The sequence below is a fragment of the Protopterus annectens genome, chromosome 8.part0, assembly GCF_019279795.1.
Source record: "Protopterus annectens isolate FY-2018-M chromosome 8.part0, PAN1.0, whole genome shotgun sequence".
Classification (NCBI taxonomy): Eukaryota; Metazoa; Chordata; order Ceratodontiformes; family Protopteridae; genus Protopterus; species Protopterus annectens.
This window is the reverse complement of record NC_056741.1, coordinates 1173123154-1173147351: the sequence shown is the minus strand read 5'-3', so window position 1 is coordinate 1173147351 and position 24198 is coordinate 1173123154. Positions and strand designations below refer to the sequence as shown.

The 24198-nt window shown below is 37.5% G+C and overlaps 1 protein-coding gene across 1 annotated transcript in view; it reads right to left on the bottom strand.

The window, feature by feature from the left end:
- LOC122808425 (V-set and immunoglobulin domain-containing protein 1-like) overlaps positions 1-24198 on the bottom strand; it is a 538071-nt gene that overhangs the window by 353294 nt on the left and 160579 nt on the right. Inside the window, exon 2 of the mRNA XM_044079387.1 lies at positions 14065-14409. Within this exon, the coding sequence (XP_043935322.1) occupies positions 14065-14409 (345 nt within the window). The remainder of the gene's footprint in view (positions 1-14064; positions 14410-24198) is intronic.

Genomic DNA, 24198 nt, shown 5'->3' with positions numbered 1-24198 from the left:
TTGTGCCTTGTATTCTTTTTGAAAGGAACCTTTGAGGTAGCTCTAGTTGCTGAATATGCCTGATCAGGTAAATGCCAAAGGGAACACTGTACTCTGATTGGTCTGTTAAGGGCAGAGTACAGTGGGATAATGACCTCTTAGGATCTAGATGCCATACCCTTACTTATAAGTTGCACAACATAAAAGGATTTACTCACCACTGCGGTCATGTGGTGGTCAAAAGTAAAGCTACTGTCTACATGAATACCCAGATCCCTGACCACTGGATTGACTCTTAGGGGTGTATAATCAACATGGTAATTAGGCAGGATGGTTGATTTCCCAAAGGGTACAATTATGCACTTCTTAGCATTGAGTTTATGACCATAGCTTTGGCACTATTTATTAGTCAGAGATAGACCTTCTTGAAGAATACAAGTGTGTGCAGGGCAGTTGATGATAACCCCCAGCTTGCAAACTTAGTCAGCCATAAACCTTCAGCATTTGCTTCCACTTCAGAGAAATAGATTCAACAAAGGAGCAGGCTCACTACAAAGCCCTAGGGGACTCCTCTAGTAACTGGCCTCTTGGTGGAGGTGGGCTCACCAATTTTAACCTTCTGAGTCCTATCACTGAGCCAGCTGGCTATCAGGCGAGTGATAAAAGGGTTTATACCTAAATTAGTGAGCTTCTCTATAATACCTGAGTGGGGTTTTAAAAGCCTTGGCCAGGTCGAAGTAAGCTGTGTGCACAGTCTTACCTTCTTCCATTGCTTTGGTGATCCTCTCAAACAAATTTACCAGATTTAATAGGCATGACATTTCTTTAACAAAACCAAACTGTGATGGGTCCAGGTTTTGCAGTTTAGCTCTGTCCCCATTTATTATGTCCATGATGATTCTTTCCATGGTCTTACATATGAGGCTGTTAGGACTTATGGCCCCGTAGTTAACCAGATCAGTGGTTGGACTTCCTTTTAGCAGAGGAGTGACTGTAGCCGTCTTCCATCCCTGGGGCAAAAAACCTGACTGAAGGCTCCAGTTGAAAAGTGATTCAAGTGGACCAGAGAGGTCATGTTTCATGCTATTTATTAAACATTCTGGGATGTTTTCAAGGCCCACTGATGCAGTTCTTTTGGCCTTCAAAAGTGCATTAATGACCTGTTCCCTAGTAATGGTTGGAGGACTGTGTTATGTGGCATTTCCTTTGGACTATTGCGGGGAGTAAGGGAAGAAATTTGAGCTGAACCTGTCAGCCAAAAGGTTGGCAATGGCCTCTGTTTGAGTGTGGGTGATGCCTTTTACAATAAGTTCTGTGCATTGTTGTGCATTTCCTCTGAGGTCACAGACATAGCTGTAGAAAGCTTTATGGTTGTTTTTTGCTTGAGAAGCTATTTTTAATTCAAATTTAGCCTCTGAAGTAGCAATTAACTCTCTCAGGTGCCTGTTTGTATTGGTTAGGAGCTATTAGTATGTATGGCTTTGTTTCTCCTGTGCTTGACCAAGATTTTTTTTTCTTTTGTTGTATAACCGATTGATAGTGTGATTCCACCAGGGTGGCTTGTCTTTTAAGTTTCTCCTTTTCTTAATATGAGTAGGCACAGGTCGGTCTGTACAGCTATCAATATGGCTGCACTAAGATTTTGAAATAGCTCAGTGTATTCTATGGTGCTTAACAAGTTTGTGGGTGCTTGGAATTTAGCCAAGGTGTTGCTTAGTAGCGAGAGGTTAGCCTTGGAATAGTTCCTAAAGGTCTTTGGTTTTGCTGCATGCCCAGATTAAATTTTTATTTCAATTAATATTGCCTTATGGTCAGATCTGACAAACAAAGATATTACATTGGGTGAGGAACACTGGTCCCCCAAGTTCGTGAGTACAATGTCAAGGACGTTTGTACCTCTGGTAGGAGAATGGACCAATGGTTCCAGGATGTTGGTATTAACAAAGTTTACAAATAATGAGGAAACTTCACTGTGTGGAAGGTCTAAGATTCCCTAGAGTTCAGGCACCTAATAAAAAACCATACTGTGAATATCCCACCTAATAAGAGGTGGCAGAAATACTTTCTTTAAAAACGTTCCAAAGTATAAATCCACTAATGAAAGTAGAGAAGCACAAGCTAGTGCAAGTTGAATCTTCTTTATTAGAAACACAGAAACAAGTGATCCAAATAGTAGTTGAAAAAAAAACAGAATGAAGTGTTGAAATTCGCCATTCCATTTATATACCTGTTTAAAAGCATGCTTAAAAGCATGGGAGTGGTTTACTAGGGTAGCTGTGTTGTAAAACAAAATTAGCATATTTACTTGCTAAATACCCCTTCCCCCATACACCAGTGTGATATCTGACATAGTGCTACCCTACTTCAAGCTCTATGATTCCAGGATATGTTAAACTAAACTAAACTAAACTAAACTAAACTAAACTAAACTAAACTAAACTAAACTAAAAGTTAAACTAAAAATTACACATTAATAATTGCGAAAACCTCCTGAAACATTTCCTTACAGTGTCAAAAAAGAAAAAGTTAACATAAGTGTTAAAAATTCCTTCAAAATTCTTTCCATCAACATTCAGAAACATTTTGAAGCATTTTTAACATAAATTACTTTTGTCTATTAGAACGTCTTCAGGTTTGTGTATCAAGTTGGAAAAGCAACTACAAATTAAAGGAGAAACGCACCCACAGACTCAAAAACATGTTTATTTCATCATGGTTTGGTGTTTCCTACATTTTAACTCCACTCTGGGACTATTTACAGGTTTTTAAATATTTTTATATGTAATTTCTGAGTCTGACCACATGGAGTCTGGCATCTTGAAGTAATTCTGAATGTGTAGTCTGCCTCTAGTATCCCACACTGCAGTGCTTGTCTGTAAAAAAGTACATCAAGCAGGCCTCTTTCTTCCTAAAGCTCCTGTCACTGCATTGATTTTACATGCTTACACTGCTGTCTTTCAGTAAGTTAGTTTTAAGTAATATTTCATGCCATTCAATGACTACTTAAAATACAAACAGTGCACGTGCCACAGAACAGACTTTCAAAGTGCTTTTTACTGCTGCTTTTTTCTAGAATGGATAAATTGCAGTCTTTTGTGAAGCCTGAAATTGTACTACTTTGACTCATCTCCCAACAACCTTCACACATAGTTTCCCTAGCTGTCAAAAGTTCTAATGGTAATTTGAGCTGTTACCTGCTGTGACTGACAGCTCACAGCAGGAGACTTATGTACTTTTTCCTTGTTCTACTTTCTGTATGGATAGTGGAAGGACCAAGGAGCTGTGACATCACAGCATGGGTAGGTTTTTAGGACAGTCATGTTGATGTCAGTTTGGGAAGGGAATTGGCCAGAAAACTACCTGTATTCATTGGCTTTGATGACATCAGTGAATTGGAGAGTGCAGCAAGCTTTTCCAGGGTGGGATAAATGTCTTTTGAAAGTGAAACCACCACAGTACAGTAAGGTACTATTCTACTGGAGAGAAACAGTCAATTTAATATATTTTAAATATTGTATTATTGTTTATTCATAGCAGGGAAAGTAAATAGGGAGAAAAAGGACAGAGAAGTTGATCATTTAATAATATAATCCAGTTGTCCTTTAAAAGTAAAATACTGCATATAACACTACATTTTGTTGGGCTACAAGCAATACATATTTTAAGAAAATGTATTATAAAAACAAATCCTAAATAAAAACCTATCAAACACATGAGAATATATATATGTACACAAGTTTATTCATCTCAAATGACAAGTCCATTAAATAATTTTAAAGTAAAATACACTCAGAAATCTATAAAAAATATATATGAAAAATCTATCAGAAAGACAGTCGCTCTTGCTCATAGCAGTGATATTCATTCAGGTCTGCAAACCCTAGGAAAAAATATGTAAACATAACCCTGTTTAAAATTTATGAATGTTATAATATTGGAGCCAATATAAACATGTAGTACAACTGACACTAATACTCAATATGTGTCTAGTTAAGCTCAAATACTGTGCATTAAAAAGTTACAGCCTAAAAAGGCTAAATTGTCATGAAAACCATGCATGTACTATACAGGATCTAGATCTGCTGTTTGTTTAAAAAAAATGTAACATTAGTGTGCTGTTTTAAATATTCAGAAGTTTATTTGAACCAGCTAAAATAAGTACTATTATACTCCTCACTAATATAAGTATAGTTATTAAAGCTATAGGAATTGCTGGACGTTCATTAGAAGTAGTGTAGGATTCCCAGTCTAAATGGGTAGTTGAGGTCCCCCATGAATAATGTATTGTTGTTGCAAGGAAATGGTACAGCAGCCTGTTTATGGTGTGTTGCACATGTATGAGTTCCAGTGAGTCATCCACTTTAACTAGTCTAGATGTGAGATTAGTCTTAATATAGACTGACACTCCTCCACCTTTAGTTCCTTCCTGTGGAAAAGCTGGTCTAAAGGTGTAAAAGGCATTATAACCTTGCATTGCTGGGGTACTCTCAGTAACTTTAAATCATGCCTCCATTACTGCACAGATGTGTACACTCTCCAAGGACAGGAAGGCTTGCAGCGAGTGGTGGTTCTTGTTAAGACTTCTAGCATTGAGCAGTACCACCTTCATATATTCCTTCATAGGTTCAGTTAAGTTGGTAGGTTTATCCATTTGGCACTGCCTAAAAAGACACTATGGGGTTTGAAAAGGTATTTGACAATATCTGAAAGCCTAGAGGGAATAAGTGCAGACCATCCCTGGCAAAGCACCATGGTCTGTCAACCACGTCCTCCCAGGCTGTCAAATATTGTACCCCCCTGGACTGACACCAGAAGATAAGCCAATTGTTAAAATCAATCAATTTTTTTTGGTAAAGTGGCATCCATGGAGAAGGTAGTATGCTCTTCAGTCATAGGCTCATACCTGCCGAAGAGACACAGTCAGCGAGCTTGATCATATGTCAGTTCCTATAGTCAATGGAGGTACATCTCAGATCACTAACAGTCACATGGACTATGACAGAGTCATACTGGTACCTGTGGTTCACTGACCCGAGTGCCTGTGTGACTTGACAGATCCTAGCCCCAGAAAGACAGCTAACCATGTCTCTCTCCTTACTCAGTCTGGTGAGGGGGACATTGGTGTGCCTCACTATAGAATCATCAATGACTAGGAAATTTGGCTGTGTGCCAGTTTACTTTAAGGGATAAGCAGTGGAGGAATTGGATACAGTGTTACTATGTGCAGCTGTGAGTGGTGTTTTAATGGAGTATTTATGTGACGGCTGAAGACCCCTTTTTTGATTGTACTGTGCAGGAGGTCTTGGTGTTTAAGGAGGGTGACCTCTAAGTGCCTCAGCATAAGTAGTTTTATGTGTAGAGTCTTTACCCTGTGCAGCAGGTGTGGTGCAAGTGTTACTGACAACCTCTATAGAATTAGCTTTGGTTGTATGAGACAGTTTTGTCTTCAATGTTAGTATATTTGCACCTCTCGCATACACTGTTTTATTAAGAACATGTAGGCTGTCAATGTACATGAGGCAATTACTACAGTGCCTCAGAATACCCATCTCAACCAAACTGGCCACAGAGATGGTTGGGAAGTGCATATACAAGGCTGATGATCTACTAGGGAGTCGTAAGGAAAACTTAAACATTGAACAAGTCAATAAGACAAGCAACTTGATGAGCAACACTAAGCTAGATGCTCTAGTAGTTAGAAAAAAATCAGTCTAAACAATAATGCCACAAGAGTGCAGACCACAGACCAGAACAAAGACATTTAGAATAACAGGCACATTAAGTCTTCACCAGCAATTCCCATCTCAGAAGGGTGGAGGCTAGCCTCTCCTTCCACAAGAATGTAGACCACAAACCTTCCTAATGTAAAATAACTGGCTTAGAGCCCAAGATCCTAAATCAGAACTAAGACACTTTCAGAATAGCAGACACAATAAGCCTTCAACCAGCAATTCCCAGCTCAAAAGGGTGCAGGTTACCCTCTCCTCCAACAAGAGTGTAGACCACAAACCATCTTAATGTAAAATAAGTGGCCTGAGGCCCAAGCGCATAAACCAGAATTAAGACACTTTTAGAATAACAGATACAATAAGCCTTCAACCAACAATTCTTAACTTATAAGGATGTAAGCTACCTCTGGTGCCACAAGAATGTAACCCACAGACCTTCCTTATGCAAGATAACTAGTTTGAAACCCAAGTGCTTAAATGAAAACTAAGAGGTTTAGAATAACAGTCAAAATGTAGTTAGGCTACTAACAAGCAGTAATAAATGCAGAAGAATAAATGCAAATGAGCACTTTAAGAACAAGCAGCAAAAAACAAAATAAAATATTAAAGTAGGAAGAAGCACAGATATAGCATAAGTACATGAATAAAGTGCAATTTGTTAAGAAAATGGAAAGAGAGGAAACAGAAGATAATTCAAGTTTGAAACTAAGGCTCCATGCTCAGACGTGAGCTGATGAGATTGGACTAGGAGGAGTGTCCAAAATCAAAATTTATAGTAGGGGCGAGCAACTCAAAGCCACCAAGTCTAAAAGTACAACATTTGGGTGGGTGGGAAAAATTAAATGCAGACAGAGATCAGCAATAGTCAGGCAGAGAACAGCAAGCAAGTCAAACAAACAATCCAGCTAAATAAAGTACCTCCAGGTATTGCTAGTTACATGAGGAATACTATTTCTCAGCTCATCCCACTAATTAGCTGGATGTTATTCACTATCTATAAATTAATTATGTTCTAAGTTTTCTAACTGACCCTAGCCAAGACCTCTTAAAACTCCAAAAGAACAAAAAACCTAAAACAAATGCAATAAAAGAAAAAGATAAAAAATTGTGTTCCAAGAGTAGAATCTCTTTACTCATCAGCTTACTCAACACTCGGTGCCTGTTACAACTTTCATGGGTCTGTGTGCTAGTAAATCTGACTAGTATACCTTTACCACATAAGGTTTCTGGATTAGAATCACTTATTTGTACCTGTTACTATTAGCTCTTAGTATGTGTTTTGATGCTAATGGTATATAGTATAATATAATGCAGTTTTACCTTTAAGTGGTTTCCTTCAACACATTCAACACTTGTGTATGACAGACACTAATGACTATACCTGACATATCCCCTTGCTGTTCTACTTATTACTCTCCTAATTCTACTATATTTCAGTTTTAACTGTAAAAAAAAAAAAAAATGTATCCCACTGAAATACAATTAACTTTTCATTTATCTAGTGATCCAGTTACCTGGTTATAGGTACTATCAATTCCCCTACTAAGTTCATATATCTACCCATCAGTGATTTATGTGCTGCTGATTCTGAATTTTGTATTTTTACAATATAACTGACCAATGTAGTGCAAGTCTTTGTAGAAGAGATACTAGACTAAATTTGTAATGTGTATTGCCTTATAGTTTTATTATTTTAATTTTATCTTTAACAGTCTCATATATACTCTTTACTGTTCCACTGTTTTACACTGTATGCTATTCTCACTTTAGTCCTCTCATCCCATTTCCTTATTTTCTTTTTGACATTAAATGAACAGGTTAGAAAGACACATTATCCAAACAGAACAGAACATAACCTCCTGTTTAATAAAGTAAACACCAAACAAAACAAAGAATTAAATAAACCCATGTCCTCTCAGCTGCCCCCTTTGTAAGGACAACTGTATGAAGACAAAACTTCTTATTGTCTTCTTAAAGCTAAACAGTACAGAAAAAGCGTAATAATTACAGTATTATATACACTACCTGGACCTAATATTCTGGTTCTGGAAGACACATTTTCCTGGATTACAAATACTATCAAAAATAAAACTATCATTCTAGGGGATGTTAATATTAAGTGGCAGAACTTTACCAATAAATTCCAGTCCACTAGCATAAATTTTACCCAACTCATTACCACTACAACTAGATTTAACAATAAAAACAACCCAGGCTCTATCCTTAATTGGATCTTTGTTTCAGACCCCAGTAAGATTATCATGGTTTGTACTCTCCCTGATAAAGTGACCATCTCCCTGCCTACCTTCACAGAACAATCACCTTTTTAAGGAACATTACTACAAATCTATTCAGATACTCTCAAGCTTCGACCAAGTATTCAACATACAGTAATAAAAAAACATAAACTGGTCTATCCTCAGACAATCCCCTCTAGATAAAGCAGTCAGTTGTTTAAATACAACTTTTTTGGATATCCTAAACAGTCTTGCACCACTTTGCAAAAAATAATTAAAACCAACCATGCTCCTGTTTGCCCAAAACAACTAAAGATTTAATGACTAACAGAGATAGTATGGCTACAATATAAAATCCCCTCAGACCCACTATATAAAGTTTAGACAGCATCATAACCAGGCAAAAAGTCTGTAAACAAAGATAAGAGAGAGTACTATTTAAAATTACAGTCAAATCATAAACAAAATCACTTTTTAACCCAGGACCAAAAAGTAATCCCAGTCTATATCCTGATAAAACCCCCATACAAATTACCAGCCTACCTAACACTCATTTCATAGAAAGTATACTGAATCTCACTTCAAGCCCATCTTATTCCTCGCCACCTTCCTTTCCTCTTCTCTCAAACTCTGTAACATCAAACTTACCTCAGTCTCAACCTACCTCCCAACACTCTCCTCCTACTCCCCTCTCCGCCCTCAACTTGCTTCAAACACCTACTACTTCTCCACTTTCATATTATACTCTGTTTCTACTAAAAGACTTTTGGCTTTTCCCAGTTAGGGGTTGCCACAGCGGAATTCCAGTCCGCTCATGATTGGCAGTGGATTTTTACGGTGCCGAGTTGCCAGCCTGACACCCAACCTTCAACAAAGGCACGCCCATTCACGCTCGCACCTACCTGCATGTCTTTAATGTCACACGACTGCAGGGAGGACATGCAGACTCCACACAGAAGGCGCTCCAGCTGAGAATCGAACGGGAGAACCTCTTGCTGTGAGGTGACAATGCTAACCGCTGTACCACCGCAGCTTCTATTATACTCTGTTTCTACTAATGCTATAAAAAGACTACTTTGCAAACTTAAACCCTTTGCATCTCTCCTGACAAACAACCTGTAGAATGTTTAAAATTATCAGTTGAAGCCATTGCACACTCAATCAGCGTACTTATCAACTGAACCATTCTAGAAGCCTATTTCCAAATTCTCTGGAAAAAATCTTTCCTTATATCCCTTCACAAAGGTGGTAACTCAACTGACATTTCCAACTAATGTTCTATTTGCTATACTGTCACCTATTTCAAAGCTTCTTGACAATGTGTCCACACACAATTCATACACTATCTTCTTAAAAATCGGCTTCTTAAATCTACCCAGCTTGGGTTCAGACCAGCTCACAGTACCACCAGTGCCTTACTATCCTTTACTGATACAGTAAACAAAGCAAGAGACTCAAGTAAACTTGTTTCTTCCTTATTTCTTGACTTATCCAAGGCTTTTGATACTGTAACTCACCCTCTACTTATACATCTCACTAATCTTGGTCTTTCTTCTCTTTCTCTAAAATGGTTCTCAAGCTACCTATGTAACAGATAACAGGCAATTAAATATCCAGACTCTCTTTCCACATACCTGCAATAATAATACTAGTTCCACAAGGCTCTATATTGGGCCTTCTCCTGTTCATTGTTTTCATAAATAATGTCCATATCTCCTCCTGTCAGAGTTAACATATATAATATTCAGATGACTCAACTATCACTTGTTCTTCCAGCCCACTGTCACATCTTCAACAAATCACCCAAGATGCCTTACCACAATCAAGACCTGGCTTTTCAACAATCAGCTATTACTTAACCCTTTAAAAACTAAGCTTCTACTTTTCACCCCTAAACACCTTCTCTAAATAATGCTCAATTCACAATGCTCTCACAAAATAACATAATAACTGAAGTAGTTCCCTATACTAAACTACTAGGATTAACTATAGATGAACATCTTAAATTTGATCTTCATATCCAAAATAATAGTAAAACAGCACAAAAAGGTGGGAATTCTGCATCAGCACAAATATTTCCTAGACACATCCACTAAATGTACCCTTGCCACAACTCAACTTCTACCCACACTCTTATATGGTGCCCCAATACTTACAAACATACAGACTTCTCTAAAATCTAAGCTAGAAATGTGTTATAATAAAAGTGTTAAATTTGTTGCTAATGCAAAATATTCTACACATCACTGTATACCTCTTCAAAATCATGTGGCTTTAACTCCAGCAATACTTTACCTTCCTTCAACTTCAAATGGCTCATAAAATCATCTACAAGACCCATGGCCTGCCCTGCTCTTAATACAATATTCAAAACTATATACCTAAATGATTTCTCAGATCTGAAAAAAAAAAAATTCTCACTGAGCATCGGCCTAGCAAATCAGCTGGCCAAAGCCTATACTCTTTCTGTGTAGCTAAAATCTGGAATACCCTTCCCTTAACAATCAGAGCAAATCAAAATTATTCATCCTTCAAACTTTCACTAAAAGAATATCTATCTAAAGCCTGGATCTGCTCCTGCTCTAACCGTGGCTAAACATATACCTCTTCACTATGCTATACATTGATTACCTCTACTCCCTTTCTTTAAATCTTCGTTTCACACATTTAAAGTTTTATATCTAAATACTAGGGCAATTAACCTGTACCTCAAATGGCCTTGATTGGTTTCCTCTCCTTGTTTTTCAATTACTGTCTATAACAATTTACATATTTACTTTTTTTATATAGCTTTACTCACTGTTTCCCTCCACTGGGAATGAGCATATCTCTTAGGCCATCATGGAATTTCATTTATACTATGTTTTTTATAATATCTAAATGTGCTCGCTGTATGTTTTGTTATTTTAACTTATGTTTATATGTAATGAATATCTGAGTAAATCCTCACTGCATGTTTTGTCATAGTTTAGGAGCTTTTCTCCCTGGGCCTCCTCTGAGAATGGATTTATTTTCACCCAGTTGCACTTTTCCAGTAAACAAATGTCAAATAAATAAAAATAAATAATTTACTCATAGGCCTTATTTCATTTCCTTGTAGAAAACAAAAGTTGATCAGTGTTTTCTGAATTTGTTAACACTCCTTTCATACTACTGGAATTGTTTTTGCATATCAAGCAGATGCAAATGATTATCCCTTGTAAATTATAAATTGGTAGAACAATGGCAGCTGAAGATTTAGACTGCAAACTATTACAGGTTAGTATGCAAGAAAGATCTGTCTTTCAACAAAGTGTTATCCTAGAAATCCAATTAATGCTGCTTCACGCTAAATTATTTTGCACAAAATAAAAGCATCCTGAAAGGTGACTCTCAAGGAAAATAGCTTTACTGCAAATGGTAGTTGAAAATGTGGTAAAATCAGATTTAGCCAAAAAACTCGTACCTCTGGGGAAATGTATAAATATCTCTTTGATGTTTGTAAATACAGATGTCCTTTTAAATAGGCCTTAACAGAAGGTTGTAATGCTGTCTGTGGGCTTAGATAGCAGAAACATGAACTCTGAATCAAAGATAACTTAGACTATCAGAAAACAGGCAAATGCAAACACTGTGATAGTGTTAAGTAGGTAAATCTGTTTCACTTTTGCATGCAATAATTTACACAATGTAATGGCAGGGACTTAGACTGCTGCACTGTCAAGCTCAGCATCATTGTGTGGTTCCTTTCTTCTCTTGTAGTTTAATGTCAACAGAACAGTTTTGGGGTTTTTCAATAGTTGCCTTGGTGAATGGTGGACAACTGGGGGTGTGCGAGTAGGTGGTTAGTTTGCAGTACAGCAAGATTATGCAAAGAGCCTTGAATGAGGATGCTCTATTGCAATAGTGTTAATGAATTAAAAAGGTCTCTGTACACCATTTTATAATGCGCACAGCTCTGCACAGTAGCATTAGTATTTAATGAGTAGGGCTCGGTGATTTCATATATAAAGAAACCTCCCCATCCATACAATGAGAACAAGAGGAGAAGGACCATATATAATTCTTATAGAATACCACCCATTCACAAGATAAATCACATGAAGGAGTAACAACTTTTCATTTTCACTTCTTTTATCTACACAGCTCCCTGGTATACATCTATGTGTTCAGCCAATAGATTTACAATAATCCACTGGCATTATCAACATAATTCTTCAAAGCCATAGTTAATATTTCCTCCAATAAAAATGACTTTGCAGAGGTGTTTTAGTGAAAGGAAGTTGCAATAGAGACCAAACTAGGTACATCTACAATGGGCCTTGCTTGAAGGAACTATACCAAAGTACTGGGTTTGTACACCTTTGTAAATGTCTAGATCTAACTGACTTCAGGGTATGTCAGCACTGATACCAACACGAGTACTGAGAGGGTATTTTCTTAGGACAACATTAACACCGGTGAAGAGAATGTTTGTTGCTCTCTAAAATAACTTGGAAATTTTTACTTTTGGTTATCATTTGTCTTTGTTATCATTTGATGATTAATACCTTTGTCAAAAAACAAAAAGAGAGAGAAAGGGAATATGTAGATTAATACTTCTTTAGATCTTTGTTGCTTATGTGTAAAAATTACATTTGCTGATCATTAACTTGTCCTGGCTGTCCAGTCTCTGTAAATCATACAAACAATGGACATGAATATAAAATTTAAAACACACAACTATGTGTAGTAATTGTGGTGAAGGGCCATTCCTTTCCTGTGTTACTTGAAACTTCCTGTTTATCTTTTTAATGAAGATAATAAAAAGAATGGATCTAAGACATTATGAGTAAGGTGTACAAAATAGCCTTGACGTTTGATGTGAAGCAATGAGATCAGTGAGAAGTTCTACAGAAAGGTCCTAGGAATGCTGGGAATATACTACTGATCCTTGCAAAAGCTAAGGATACATGGAATGCTGATAGAAAACCTGAGTAGCTCTTCAAAGTTGCAAAGGCCCTGATGATGAAAACTCTGACTAGGATGAAGAGCTAGTATGTAGGATGATATCCAGATTCTGATTAGTTATTACACTGGTACTACTTGAAGAAGCTATTCATTTGTAATTTGCTGCAGAGCAATTGATCTTGATCGCTGTTTTAAAATTAATGCTGCTAAAGCCAGCCTACTAGTGCAGAGGCAGAGTGTCCATCTATTCTATTGGTAATCCACATTTGGGAATGCACCTGGACTACCAGTAGCACTGATGTAATACAGACAGGGTGAACTCACTGACAACCATCTCTCCTATCCCAGGGAGAGGGTGACAGAAAAAACTTCTGCCTGGGTGACCTTTGGTGGAGTCCAGCAACCTCAATGGACATCTCAAGTTCCACAGACTCATGTTGATATATTAACACCACTTTTCCCGATATTAAAACTCAGAAAATGTTTCACTGAAAGCACTTTTGATGAAACTCAGAATACATATTTTTTTTTCCACAGGAGTCAAGCTCCCTTCACTCCTCCAAAGGTTAATTTAATTACTATGAGATTGTACAGCAGTAGAAAAAAAGGAATTCTTCACCATAAGTGAAAGTGCTTTTGGCAAAATATTTTCACTGAACCTGCAATTGCCTACCTGCTGTCAACAGGTTGACACATTGCTGGTTTAACACACGGTTTGGTAACAATGCCCAAGCCACCTCCATAGCTAGGGGAGTGGATGACTCCCAGGCTCTGTCATCATGACTTCCCATCAGATCCCTTTGTCTCCACTCCTAACAAATAGTAGTACTGAGGTTAATTTCCTGGGAAGTCTGTGGACTCAACCAGTGAAGAGTCATGTCCAGGGTACCTGAAAGGGAGCAAATGGGGATTCAGCAAGGGCTGAGCATGGAAGCCAGGAAAAACAGTCTCAAACTGTGCAGAGTTGGGAGAAGGAGTATGTGAAAATAAGCCTGCTTAGATACTAGCATAGTTGCAAAATGCAGAGGTTGAATGGGGTTTGTATTATGTTCTTACAGACTGCTACATATCTGCTTTTCTGAGGGTACAGAAAGTAACAACAATCTTGACAGATTTCTGACTTGCTCCAAAACTAATTTTATCAGTAACAATTCAGTCATATGTAAATAAAGTAGTAATGCAGCTCTTACCTTGTTTAATGTCAATTTGAAAGGTAAAGTTCACGCTTCCTATTATGTTTGTGACTGTGCATGTATATAGCCCCATGTCCTTTTTTGCTGCAAATTTAGATATTACAAACACTGACTGTTGTGTTGTGGAAGATATCCTGTATTTATCACTTCCATTGCCAGTGATCTCGCCTTCAGTAGGGTGGAACCATTTAAAAGTTGCTGGAAGAATTTCCTTATTATCAGACTGTGCCCTGTTAAGCATTTTTCCTCCTGAGCTCAATGTCACTAGCAGAGTTACCTCTTGTTCATCAGTTGCTGTTATTTCAGAAGGATTGGAGATGTTTGTCTCAGGTTTTGGTTTTTCTGTAGGGGGAAATAATTAAAATTATTTTCAGTACTGATTATTATAAAGCATAACAGCAGAGAGTAGAGGTAAAACACCTTTGCTGTCTCATAATTCAAACCAACACAACACATAATTTCATAAACATATATTAATTAATATTTCTCATGAGATCTGCCTAATATGTATTGAAACTTGTTCCCTCAAACATAATAAATTAAAAAAAGTCAAGGTCAGAGTGAACTTTATTGTGATTTAGACTCTACAAGGTAACTTAAAGGAACGCATCAGGCTCAATACTGAGATGACAATTACACACATACAAATTACATATAGCACATGCAACATGCAGCATACATAACATTAACTTTTTTAGACTATTTTACTACATACTACTATAAATTATAACTTCTACAGTTTACAGCAGCTGAGTGATTGACTATTGCACATTTATTTATTGCATATTTATTTTCTGATAGATTAGTTAGTATATAAGCCAATAAAAATACGATTCAGTAAATGTTGACATTAGAAAATTACTGTCTTAACAGATATCTTGAGCTGGAAATAGTGCCCTTAGGCTTAAGGGTGTATATGTTCTGAAATGGTGCTCAGTTTGATGGAGGTCTATTTAATAAACTGAAAGACTTGTACAATAAGACTAGGTTAGAAGTTTTGAGACTTCATATTAAATGGAACATTGAAAAAAATTAATGTTTTAAGGGATGATATTAAAAAGTTTGATATTGTGATCGAAGGACACCCTTCCCTGCATTTATTTCAGTATTTGATATGCAACTTAGTTAAGAAACATGTTGAAAGCATAATTGCCAAGAAAAAGAAAAAAAAAATGAATGAGAGACATTAATGTTTATCAGCAAGGACAAGCATATGTAGTTACTAAGAAGAAACTGTCTGGCAATGGTTTTGTTAACAATAACAACAAGAATTTTAATAGCTACACCATAAGCCAAGTTTTCTTAATAGGCTTGATTATTTTCCTGAAGTTAGTGGGATGAGGATTCTGGAAACTAATAACAACTCTAATTTTAGAATTTGCTGAGTAGTGAAAATAGTAATTTTAGTGAAGAAGGTTCCCCTTTTTCCACACAAGTCAGCAGAGTGAGCAGTCCTCCGCCCAATCAAGAAGCATTCACAACAGTGAGTTAGAAGAAGGGCAGGAACAAGGGTCGTTAGTAACAAAATCATTTATTTTTAATTTGAGTAACAAAGAGTTTACAGAGGTTGACTTAGATGTATGAAAGACTTTACCTTTGACCAGCATGGAAAGCTAATGTTACAAATACTATTTTAGATTTTAAATTGTTTGTCAGGAAATTGAATTTAAAATATACTTTCCATAATTTTCCTGATAAAAGAAGCAGCCATTTTAGGAAGAGCAGTACGATTAATCCACCTTTAATAAATACACGGTACTTTTGCTATAATTTGTGAAAATAAACTTTATGTGTTTAGAGGGTCAGTGGAGAAGCAGAAAAATCAGGTTAATAATAATTGTAAGCAAAAGAGTAATAAATATAAGGGGAGTGAAAATCTAACAGAAGTACAGGCTGAAGCATTAAGACAATTAAGGATCTATAGCAATCTTAGATACATGAAGGCGGACAAAGGACAAGGGTTAGTAGTTATGGAGATTTCTGACTACAATGAAGCAATAAGGTCTATGTTGACTGATATGACAAAATATAAGAAAGTGTCAAAAGATACTGTCAGAAAAAGCTATCAGGACATTGACTTAGTTTAATTAGATTTATTACATCAGCAATACATCACAATAGAATTATTTGAGTTTTTGATGGCAGAACAGCCACAATTAGGAATTCTTTTTGGAATTCCTGAAATACACAAGAACTCTACACATCCACCATTCAGGCCTATAGTTTCGTCTCCTTTTAATAAAACATCTAGGATTTCTATTTACCTGGATGAAATTTTGAATTCCATTGTACAGACAAATGATTGGTATTTAAAAGATTCCTGGGTGTTTTTAAATGAACTTAAAGAATATAACTTTAAGGGGGATGAGACCTTATTATGCACGTATGCTCCCTATATACTACTATTGAATAAGTAGAAGGACTTAAGTTTATGAGACTATATTTAAGTAAGTTTGGACAATCTTTAAAACAGGATATTTTTATTTGGCATTAAGTAATAACTTCTTCATGTTTTGTGAAGGAATTTACCAACAAATTGGGGGAGTAGCAATGGGTGCACATGTGGCACCAGTTTTTTCCAATTTAGTAATGTGTTGGTGGGAACAAGAATTTTTAAGGAAGCTATCTCATTTCAAGTTTGTAAGATTCTATAAGAGATACATCAATGATTTGTTTTTTTATTTGGGGTTGAAGTAGGGATGAAGCAATCAAATTATTTATGCAGATTAATAGCACTGTATCTTGGCTCAGATTTATAGTAGGGAGCACTGGGGTTAAAGCCCATTTTTTAGATGTTGAACTCCAAATGGACATTGAGAAGAGAGAATTGTATTTATACAAAGGAAACTTTTGCAAACAATTATCTCCATTATGATAGTTTTTATCCCAAATTTATAAAAACAAATGTCTTTAAAGGACAAGCTATTAGAATGATTAGAATGACTAGTAGTGATGACATCTTTATTAAGGAATTGGATAATTTAAAGGAACTATTTGTTGAGCATGGATATCCTTTAGAAGAGTTGGTTTACATCTCAGATTATATAAGTTCGGAAATGGATGCCAGGTTTCCACCAATTATTATAGCAGGCTTCACCCCAATAAACAAGGACAAGTTAGAGAACAGGTACAGATGGAAGCATTAAATTGTTCCTTTCCTTTACCTATGAGTATAGATAGATCTTGCATTAAGAAAGTTATTGATAATAATTGAAAAATAATTTTGGGTAATCAAAAGTTGAGTGACATAGTTGGTACTAAACCTAAGTTCATTTTTAAAAGGACCAGAAATTTAAAACAATTACTTGAAAATCCAACAAGTGTAGATTATGGCAGTACTGACATTAGGGGTGTAGGGACTTTCCCTTACCTAAACTGTTATCAGTGTAGATATATTATGGCAGTTCATAACCATTATTTTAAACATTTAGACTTTGTCCTAGTTTTAGAAGGCAGATATAATTGTCATTGTGAAGGGTTAGTTTATCTAGCTGTCTGTTCCAATTGTGAACAATTCTATATAGGAAAAACAATTAGGAGGTTAACTGATACAGTTAGGGAACATTTGTTATCCATTAAAAAAGAAAGATGCAACTAATGCTCTATCTAAGCATTCACTTCAATGTAGAGATTTTAGAAAGTTTTATTTTTTCTTTTGTAGTAGGAGTAGTTGATAAAGGTAGGTTTACTGGGTCTTTTTAACAATTATTTGGAGAATTTAGAATTGAAATGGCAGATATTCCTGACAGCAGATATTACTCCAGGTTTAAATGACAACATTTCTGTTAAAAGTCATTTAAAGTATGTCAGTTATTAACTTCATAATGATTTCTAGTTATTTATTGCTGTATTGTTTATTTTGACAACATTTTAAATGGAAAGTATTTTAAAAATGTATGACTCATTATTTAATGTGTTTTGCCTGCTTAAATGTGAAGTGATTTTTCTTTTCTTTTTTTTTATTTAACATTTGTTAACTGGGAAAGTCCGACTTGGAACAAAGACAATTTTCAGCAGAGGCCGGAGAGAAATGCTCCAGGCGTAAGTCTTTGTAATTTCATTTGGTATTTAAAAGGAAAGATAATTTTGGGTGTAATTGTTCTGATGAAGTTCTGAATTAAACAAAACAAAAGCACTTAACTTATTTTCCACTGTTGTCCAGGGTATTTTTTATTTATACAGTGTTTTTTAGTAGTACTGCTTTGTTTTTTTGAAGATTCAGTAGTGTCTTTTCTGTTCATTTCAACCATTTGGAACCAATCATATTCGATACCATCAATATATCAGACTCTTGCTCCAGGGTTCAAGCTCCTCTCCCAAAATCCACCAATACACACTATCTCTTCAGATCAAGTTTGCCCACCCCCACAGCAGACTGATAACATTTACCACAAGCAATATGACTTAAGGCTCTCACAAAGGAATGACCAAGTAAGATTGCATCCAAAATGACTTCAAAATGAACCAGAGTGATTTCCCAGGCCAAAAATGTTACAAAGACAATTAGGATTGGAGAAGGCAGGAGGGTGGGTTGAGTCAGAAGAAGACAACACAGTCTATCATTATGATAAGTGCAAAACTATCGTATCTAATGTATTTTCCTTCTGCAATAACTTGTGAGACAAAGTCCAAAGCTAAATACTCCTGGGAGAAACAGAATGATATAATGTAAAAAGGCACAAGGATTTTGGCCTTGAAGAAGACTACAAGCTGTAAAAGCAGCTTTAAGCACTGTAGTTTCTAAGCATAGACAAATCATCTAACACCTTGTCAAGGACAAACAAGCAAATGACCTTGGCTTTGAGCAAAGCCACTGTACAAGCCCCAAAAGCCATGTCATGCTGTACCTCTCCTAAGTAAAGACCAAGTAATATTCTCCTTGGTGTTACAAAATAGATGAGAGGAAAAAATAGGGACTGACAGACTCTATGGCAACTTATGTATTATGGCCAGCTGTCAACAAGAAAACATCTAAAATTCTTATTCCAGAATGAGAAGATATCTATCGTGTGCTGAATTTCCTATCTAGTGTGACTCAAGTACTGGTGATCCAGTTCATACTATATAAGTGCCAAATTACCTGCAGGAAATTCATCCCTGATTTGGCACCTATATCTCTAATGGACACATACAGTTTGTAAATGGTTAATCTCCCAGACCCTAGCTTGTAAGTGTTTCATCTCCCAAGCCCCTGCTTACACTTATCAAGGGTATTAGAACTTGTCAGAGATTTGGGATGCATGGATAGGCTTAAAAAAGCCTTTATGGCCATCAGCCTAGTAAACACCTATAGGCCTGTGAACCAAAGGGAACACACTTGAAATGGTAACATGTTTTAGACCTTGAAGTCAGACAACCCTTTCATGTATTCATAGTCAGCTAGATATCACAATCAGAATATCCTAGAATCTAGTTCAGATCTAGGAAAGGGGAATGAAAGGCTGTACATTTCTCCTGACTGAACTGTATGACACAGATAATTGCAAGCTAAAGATGAACATCCAGGATGAGGTTATCCCCCTAGCTGAAAAGAAGTAGGGAGGTGAACCAGAACATTGAAATGTCTGATTTTAGCTATCCTTTGAATTACAGAAAGAGCAAAGGCAAAGAAGTTTTGAAATAAAGTCTATCTCTGTGGCCTAAAGGAAGGGAACAAGCTATACAAAATCTTATCATTCTTCTGTCTTCCACAAATGAAACATTAGGACATAATAGCAACACAATAAGAAAGATCTATGTTGCAGTCCTGTGACAAAACAAATATGTTTGTGGCATCTCTGAGACACCTCATGGAGGATTTATGAAGGAAGTATCTCAACAGCAGACCTTGCAATGTTTGCACATGGATATGGAAGATCAGTTATGACCTACACCAAAGTCTGAAAAAAGTAGACGAATGAGAGGCAAATGATGGATAACTCTCCTTCAAGACACACAGGTGTATAGAACCTCTGAAGATAGAGATGCACAGAAAACTACAAAATGAAGACCAGGGGAGTGGAGAAAGGATCGAGATCTTCCTATATTATCCAACTGCTGTCTGTGCTTCACGTACTCTCAGACGTCTTCCCAGCTGAAGTCTTTCAGAGGTTTTGAGAATATGATTATGTCATAAAATAAGCTGGAGTCTAAGGCCATCACAAGTAGGATCACATAAAATAGTAAGAAAAGGAAGTGATAAAATGGTTTGAACTCCAAAGGATAGACTAAATGAGACCATGGTGAGGGGAACCATGACTGCTTAATTCAACTAAAAATTCCAGAAAACTAAACTTGCCCTGTAACAAGCCACTTGTAGAACTATGATTATCAGAGACATGGGCTGATGAACTTAGAAAATTAATTGAGAATGAATATGTACTCGAATGTTCCTTGGACTGTACCTCCTATGGAACAGACGCACAAATATTATTTAGCCTCCAGAACAAAGATTTCCAAGACAGAAACTTTGGGTCCAGAGAAGCTGCTGGTTGAAAAGGGCTTTGATCAAAGTTTGCAGAAGAATACTAATGTCAAATGGTGATGGTTGATCTCACAAAGGAGGTCTCAGACATGCAGCTGCTAAATTCCCAAAACAGGCAGCCTTAACTTTACATTCCCAATTTCCCAGTCTACAACCAAGATCTAGGTGTGGCAGCAGCATCTTTACACATGGGACAAAAAAAAATGGAACTGTTTGAATACGATTACAATATTAAATTACGGTTTCTGAAAAGCCATTACCTATTGCTAACAAACTCATGGTGACTACACGTGGCATGGCTTGGGTAAGGGAGACTCCAAGGATAATCCAGAAGATGATTAGGCACAATAGATAGTAAAAGATGGTACAACAAAACAAAGATGAAATATGATAGACCAAGAAATGGAACTAGCTCACTGAGGGGGAGAGGGTGGGCTCATGTAAAACACTGGCCACTAAACAAGGGGTAGCTAGCTAGCTGCCGAAGATCACAAGATATGAGAGTCAAAGAGTTCTGAGATCACATAACCTAAGCTATGACTGAAGGAGAAGAGGATGGACATTAAGAATTATGCAGCCTGTGCTCTCAAAATTCCCACACTCCTTAAAGGAGGAACAAGGTGTATTAGTCATGGATAAGATTGTGATGATATGAGGTAGTGCCATCTGTGCCAGGGAGAGTAGGGCAGTACATGTGTACATATGCCAGCATAGCTAGCCGGAGGTTTGTAAAGAATTTTATGTCATTTGACTATCACACTGATTTACACAGATGTTTGAGTTAAAATATATTGTAAAGTTACTTGTCTTAAACATGCATCAACAGTAGATCCTGCTGGACATAAAGAATGTATGCATGTATATTAGGTTGTATTGTCATAACTGATCAAATGTGTAAGTTTATCAGAGAACCCTGGGAGGATGGAACGTTTGAAATTGTGTTATAGCTTTCAGATGCTGCCACAGATCTTAGCAAAACTCTATGTGTGTATTGTACCAGTTTCAGGTGACCAGAGTTGATGTCATCCTCAAACCAGCATCTGGTTTCTTTGGAACCCTCGCAGCAGCACTTTAGAATCTGAAAGGAAAGATATCTGACAGGATATATACCTCACACATCCACACCAACAGAGACAGACATTATCTTATAAACAAGGACAATGGCAACCTTCAAACACTGGACCCCACCCAGTTTGGGTTTGTGAAGGGCCGATCATGTCTCCTGAATGTGATTGACTTCTTCGAATTGGTCTCCAGAGCTGTGGACGAGGGTAAGGCAGTCCACACAGCCTATCTGGACCTCGCCAAGGCCTTCGACACCATCCCCCACTCTGGAATCATAGATAAACTTACTAAGCTGGGCATAAATCCCTACGTCACTCGATGGGTTGCCAACTGGTTTACTGACAGAATACAGACTGTAAAAGTAGCCGACTCCAAATCCAGCTCCAGACAAGTGACAAGTGGAATACCTCAGGGTTCAGTCCTGGGACCACTCTTGTTTGGCATCTACTTCTCTGAAGTACAGGCCAACACTAAGGGACTCTGGCTAACAGAGTTTGCAGATGACTGCAAACTGGGAGGCATTATTGAATCCCCAAATGATGTGGATATTCTACAAAAGGGCCTTACAGAAACAGATGCCTGGTGCCAGAGGCATGGGCTCAAGCTTAATGCCAAGAAATGTATAGTTATTCCCTTTGGAAAAAAAAACATGTACCCATTAACTACAACATAGGTGTCAGGACACTAAACATCAAAAGTGTCATGAGAGACTTAGGGACACAAGTGGACAGTGGTCTCACTTTCGATAACCACATCGCCACAACAGTCAGGAAATCCTTCTATGTGGCACACCTCATCACTAAGGGCTTTTCATCCAGAAAAAAGGAGGTTATTGTCCCACTGTGCTCATCCCTCATTAGACCCATTATAGAGTATAATGCCCCATTTGGTATGTACCTTACAAGACATCTGCAACAGCTGGAAAGGCCACAGAAATACCTCACTAAAAGAATCACAGGCCTAAAGCAGATGCCATATGCTGATCATCTAAAAAAACTCCAGTTATACTCTGTGGCATATCGTCTACTCAGAGGCAATCTCTGCTTAACATACAAAGCCATGTCAAACCCTGAGCTGTTGGACATGCTCCACTTAAAGAAATCCCAATCCCTCAGAGCCACACGCTCCAGGGATCTAAACCTTATCATCACAATGAACAAAACATGCTGGAGGGATAGGTTCCTGACTCAGAGACTCCTAATACTCTGGAGTAGACTGCCCATACATGTCAAGCAGAGCGCCTCATTGGCCCTCTTCAAAAGGAACCTTGATGACTGGATGGGAGATAGGAAATTCACCCCGGAGATCATGTCAGTCGCCCTGCTAGACAGGGGTCCAGAGAAGCAAATATTGTGGGAAAAGATTTCCAGGGAATTGTTATGGTTAGGCTTGCATAGGCCTTAGGGCCGATAGCCTAGTACCAACCTATGAACCTATGTAAGATACTCAGCACACATCAGCTTGCCTTGCTTTAGTACGTAGTCAGGGAACAGAAATTCTTTAGTCAGTCAGGGACATTTAGTGAGAATAGCTTAGTGTTGTTTTCTGCATATGTGAGAAACTATCCAACTGTATTTTTTTTATATCTCTGTGATTGAAACTCTGTTGTTTACTGTATTCAGTATTCTCCTGTTTTCTGTTTTATTATAGATCATTAAATATTTTAATACCTTTTTTGTGGTTGGTCCCTTAGTGAATACATTTAACATCTTGAGAGTACTTATACTTGGTTTAGTGACACTGTGGCCTCTCCTGAAAGCCTTGTTTCTTGGGTCACACCCTACAATTTGTATTAGTATTAATTTTACACAGCAGAATTGTGTGCCCTTTGTAAGAGCCTTAGGGCAGCTGACTGGTGGCAGCGTGATTACCTCAAAGTCTGGGCAGACAGGGGAACAGCTAGTAAATCTGTGCCAGAATTTTCCAGGAATGTATGTGTGTGTGAAGCTCAAATATTTAACAGTGTTCATAGGTTGGTACTAGGCTATCGGCCCTAGGGCCGATACAAGCCTAGCCATAACAATTCCTGGCTATTCCCTGGTTATTTCTTCCCACACTATTTACTTCCTTGGACCCTTGTCTGGCAGGGTGATTGACATGATCCCCGGGGAGATTTTCCTTTCTCCCATCCAATCATCAAGGTTCCTTTTGAAGAGGGCCAAAGAGGTGCTCTGTTTGACATGTATGGGTAGTCTATTCCAGAGTCTGTGTGTGTCAGGTACTGGGAACAGGGACACACAGCTCCAAAGTGGTCAGCGTGGAGTTTTGTGTGGGTCTGGAGAGAGAAGGAGAGTACAGCCCCAGGTCTGGAGCATGCTTCCTGTGTGCTCTTAAGGGAAATTGTGCTTGGTGCAGGGAGCTGCATCTGAAAATACTGTGTGAATTCATCTTTGCTGTTAGTGTCCATTCCTCACCGGAGTCAGTGGTGATGATTTAGTCACCTTGATTGTTGGCCAGGAGTAGGGACCCATCACATATTGGTGGTAGCTGAGTGGGATATTAATTGAACTTCAGTAGCCGGTGGGCAGTTGTTACTGAAAGTGTGTGTACTCTCTGCAGCCACAAGGTGACTCATTGCAGTACAAATGACAAAGACAAGTTTA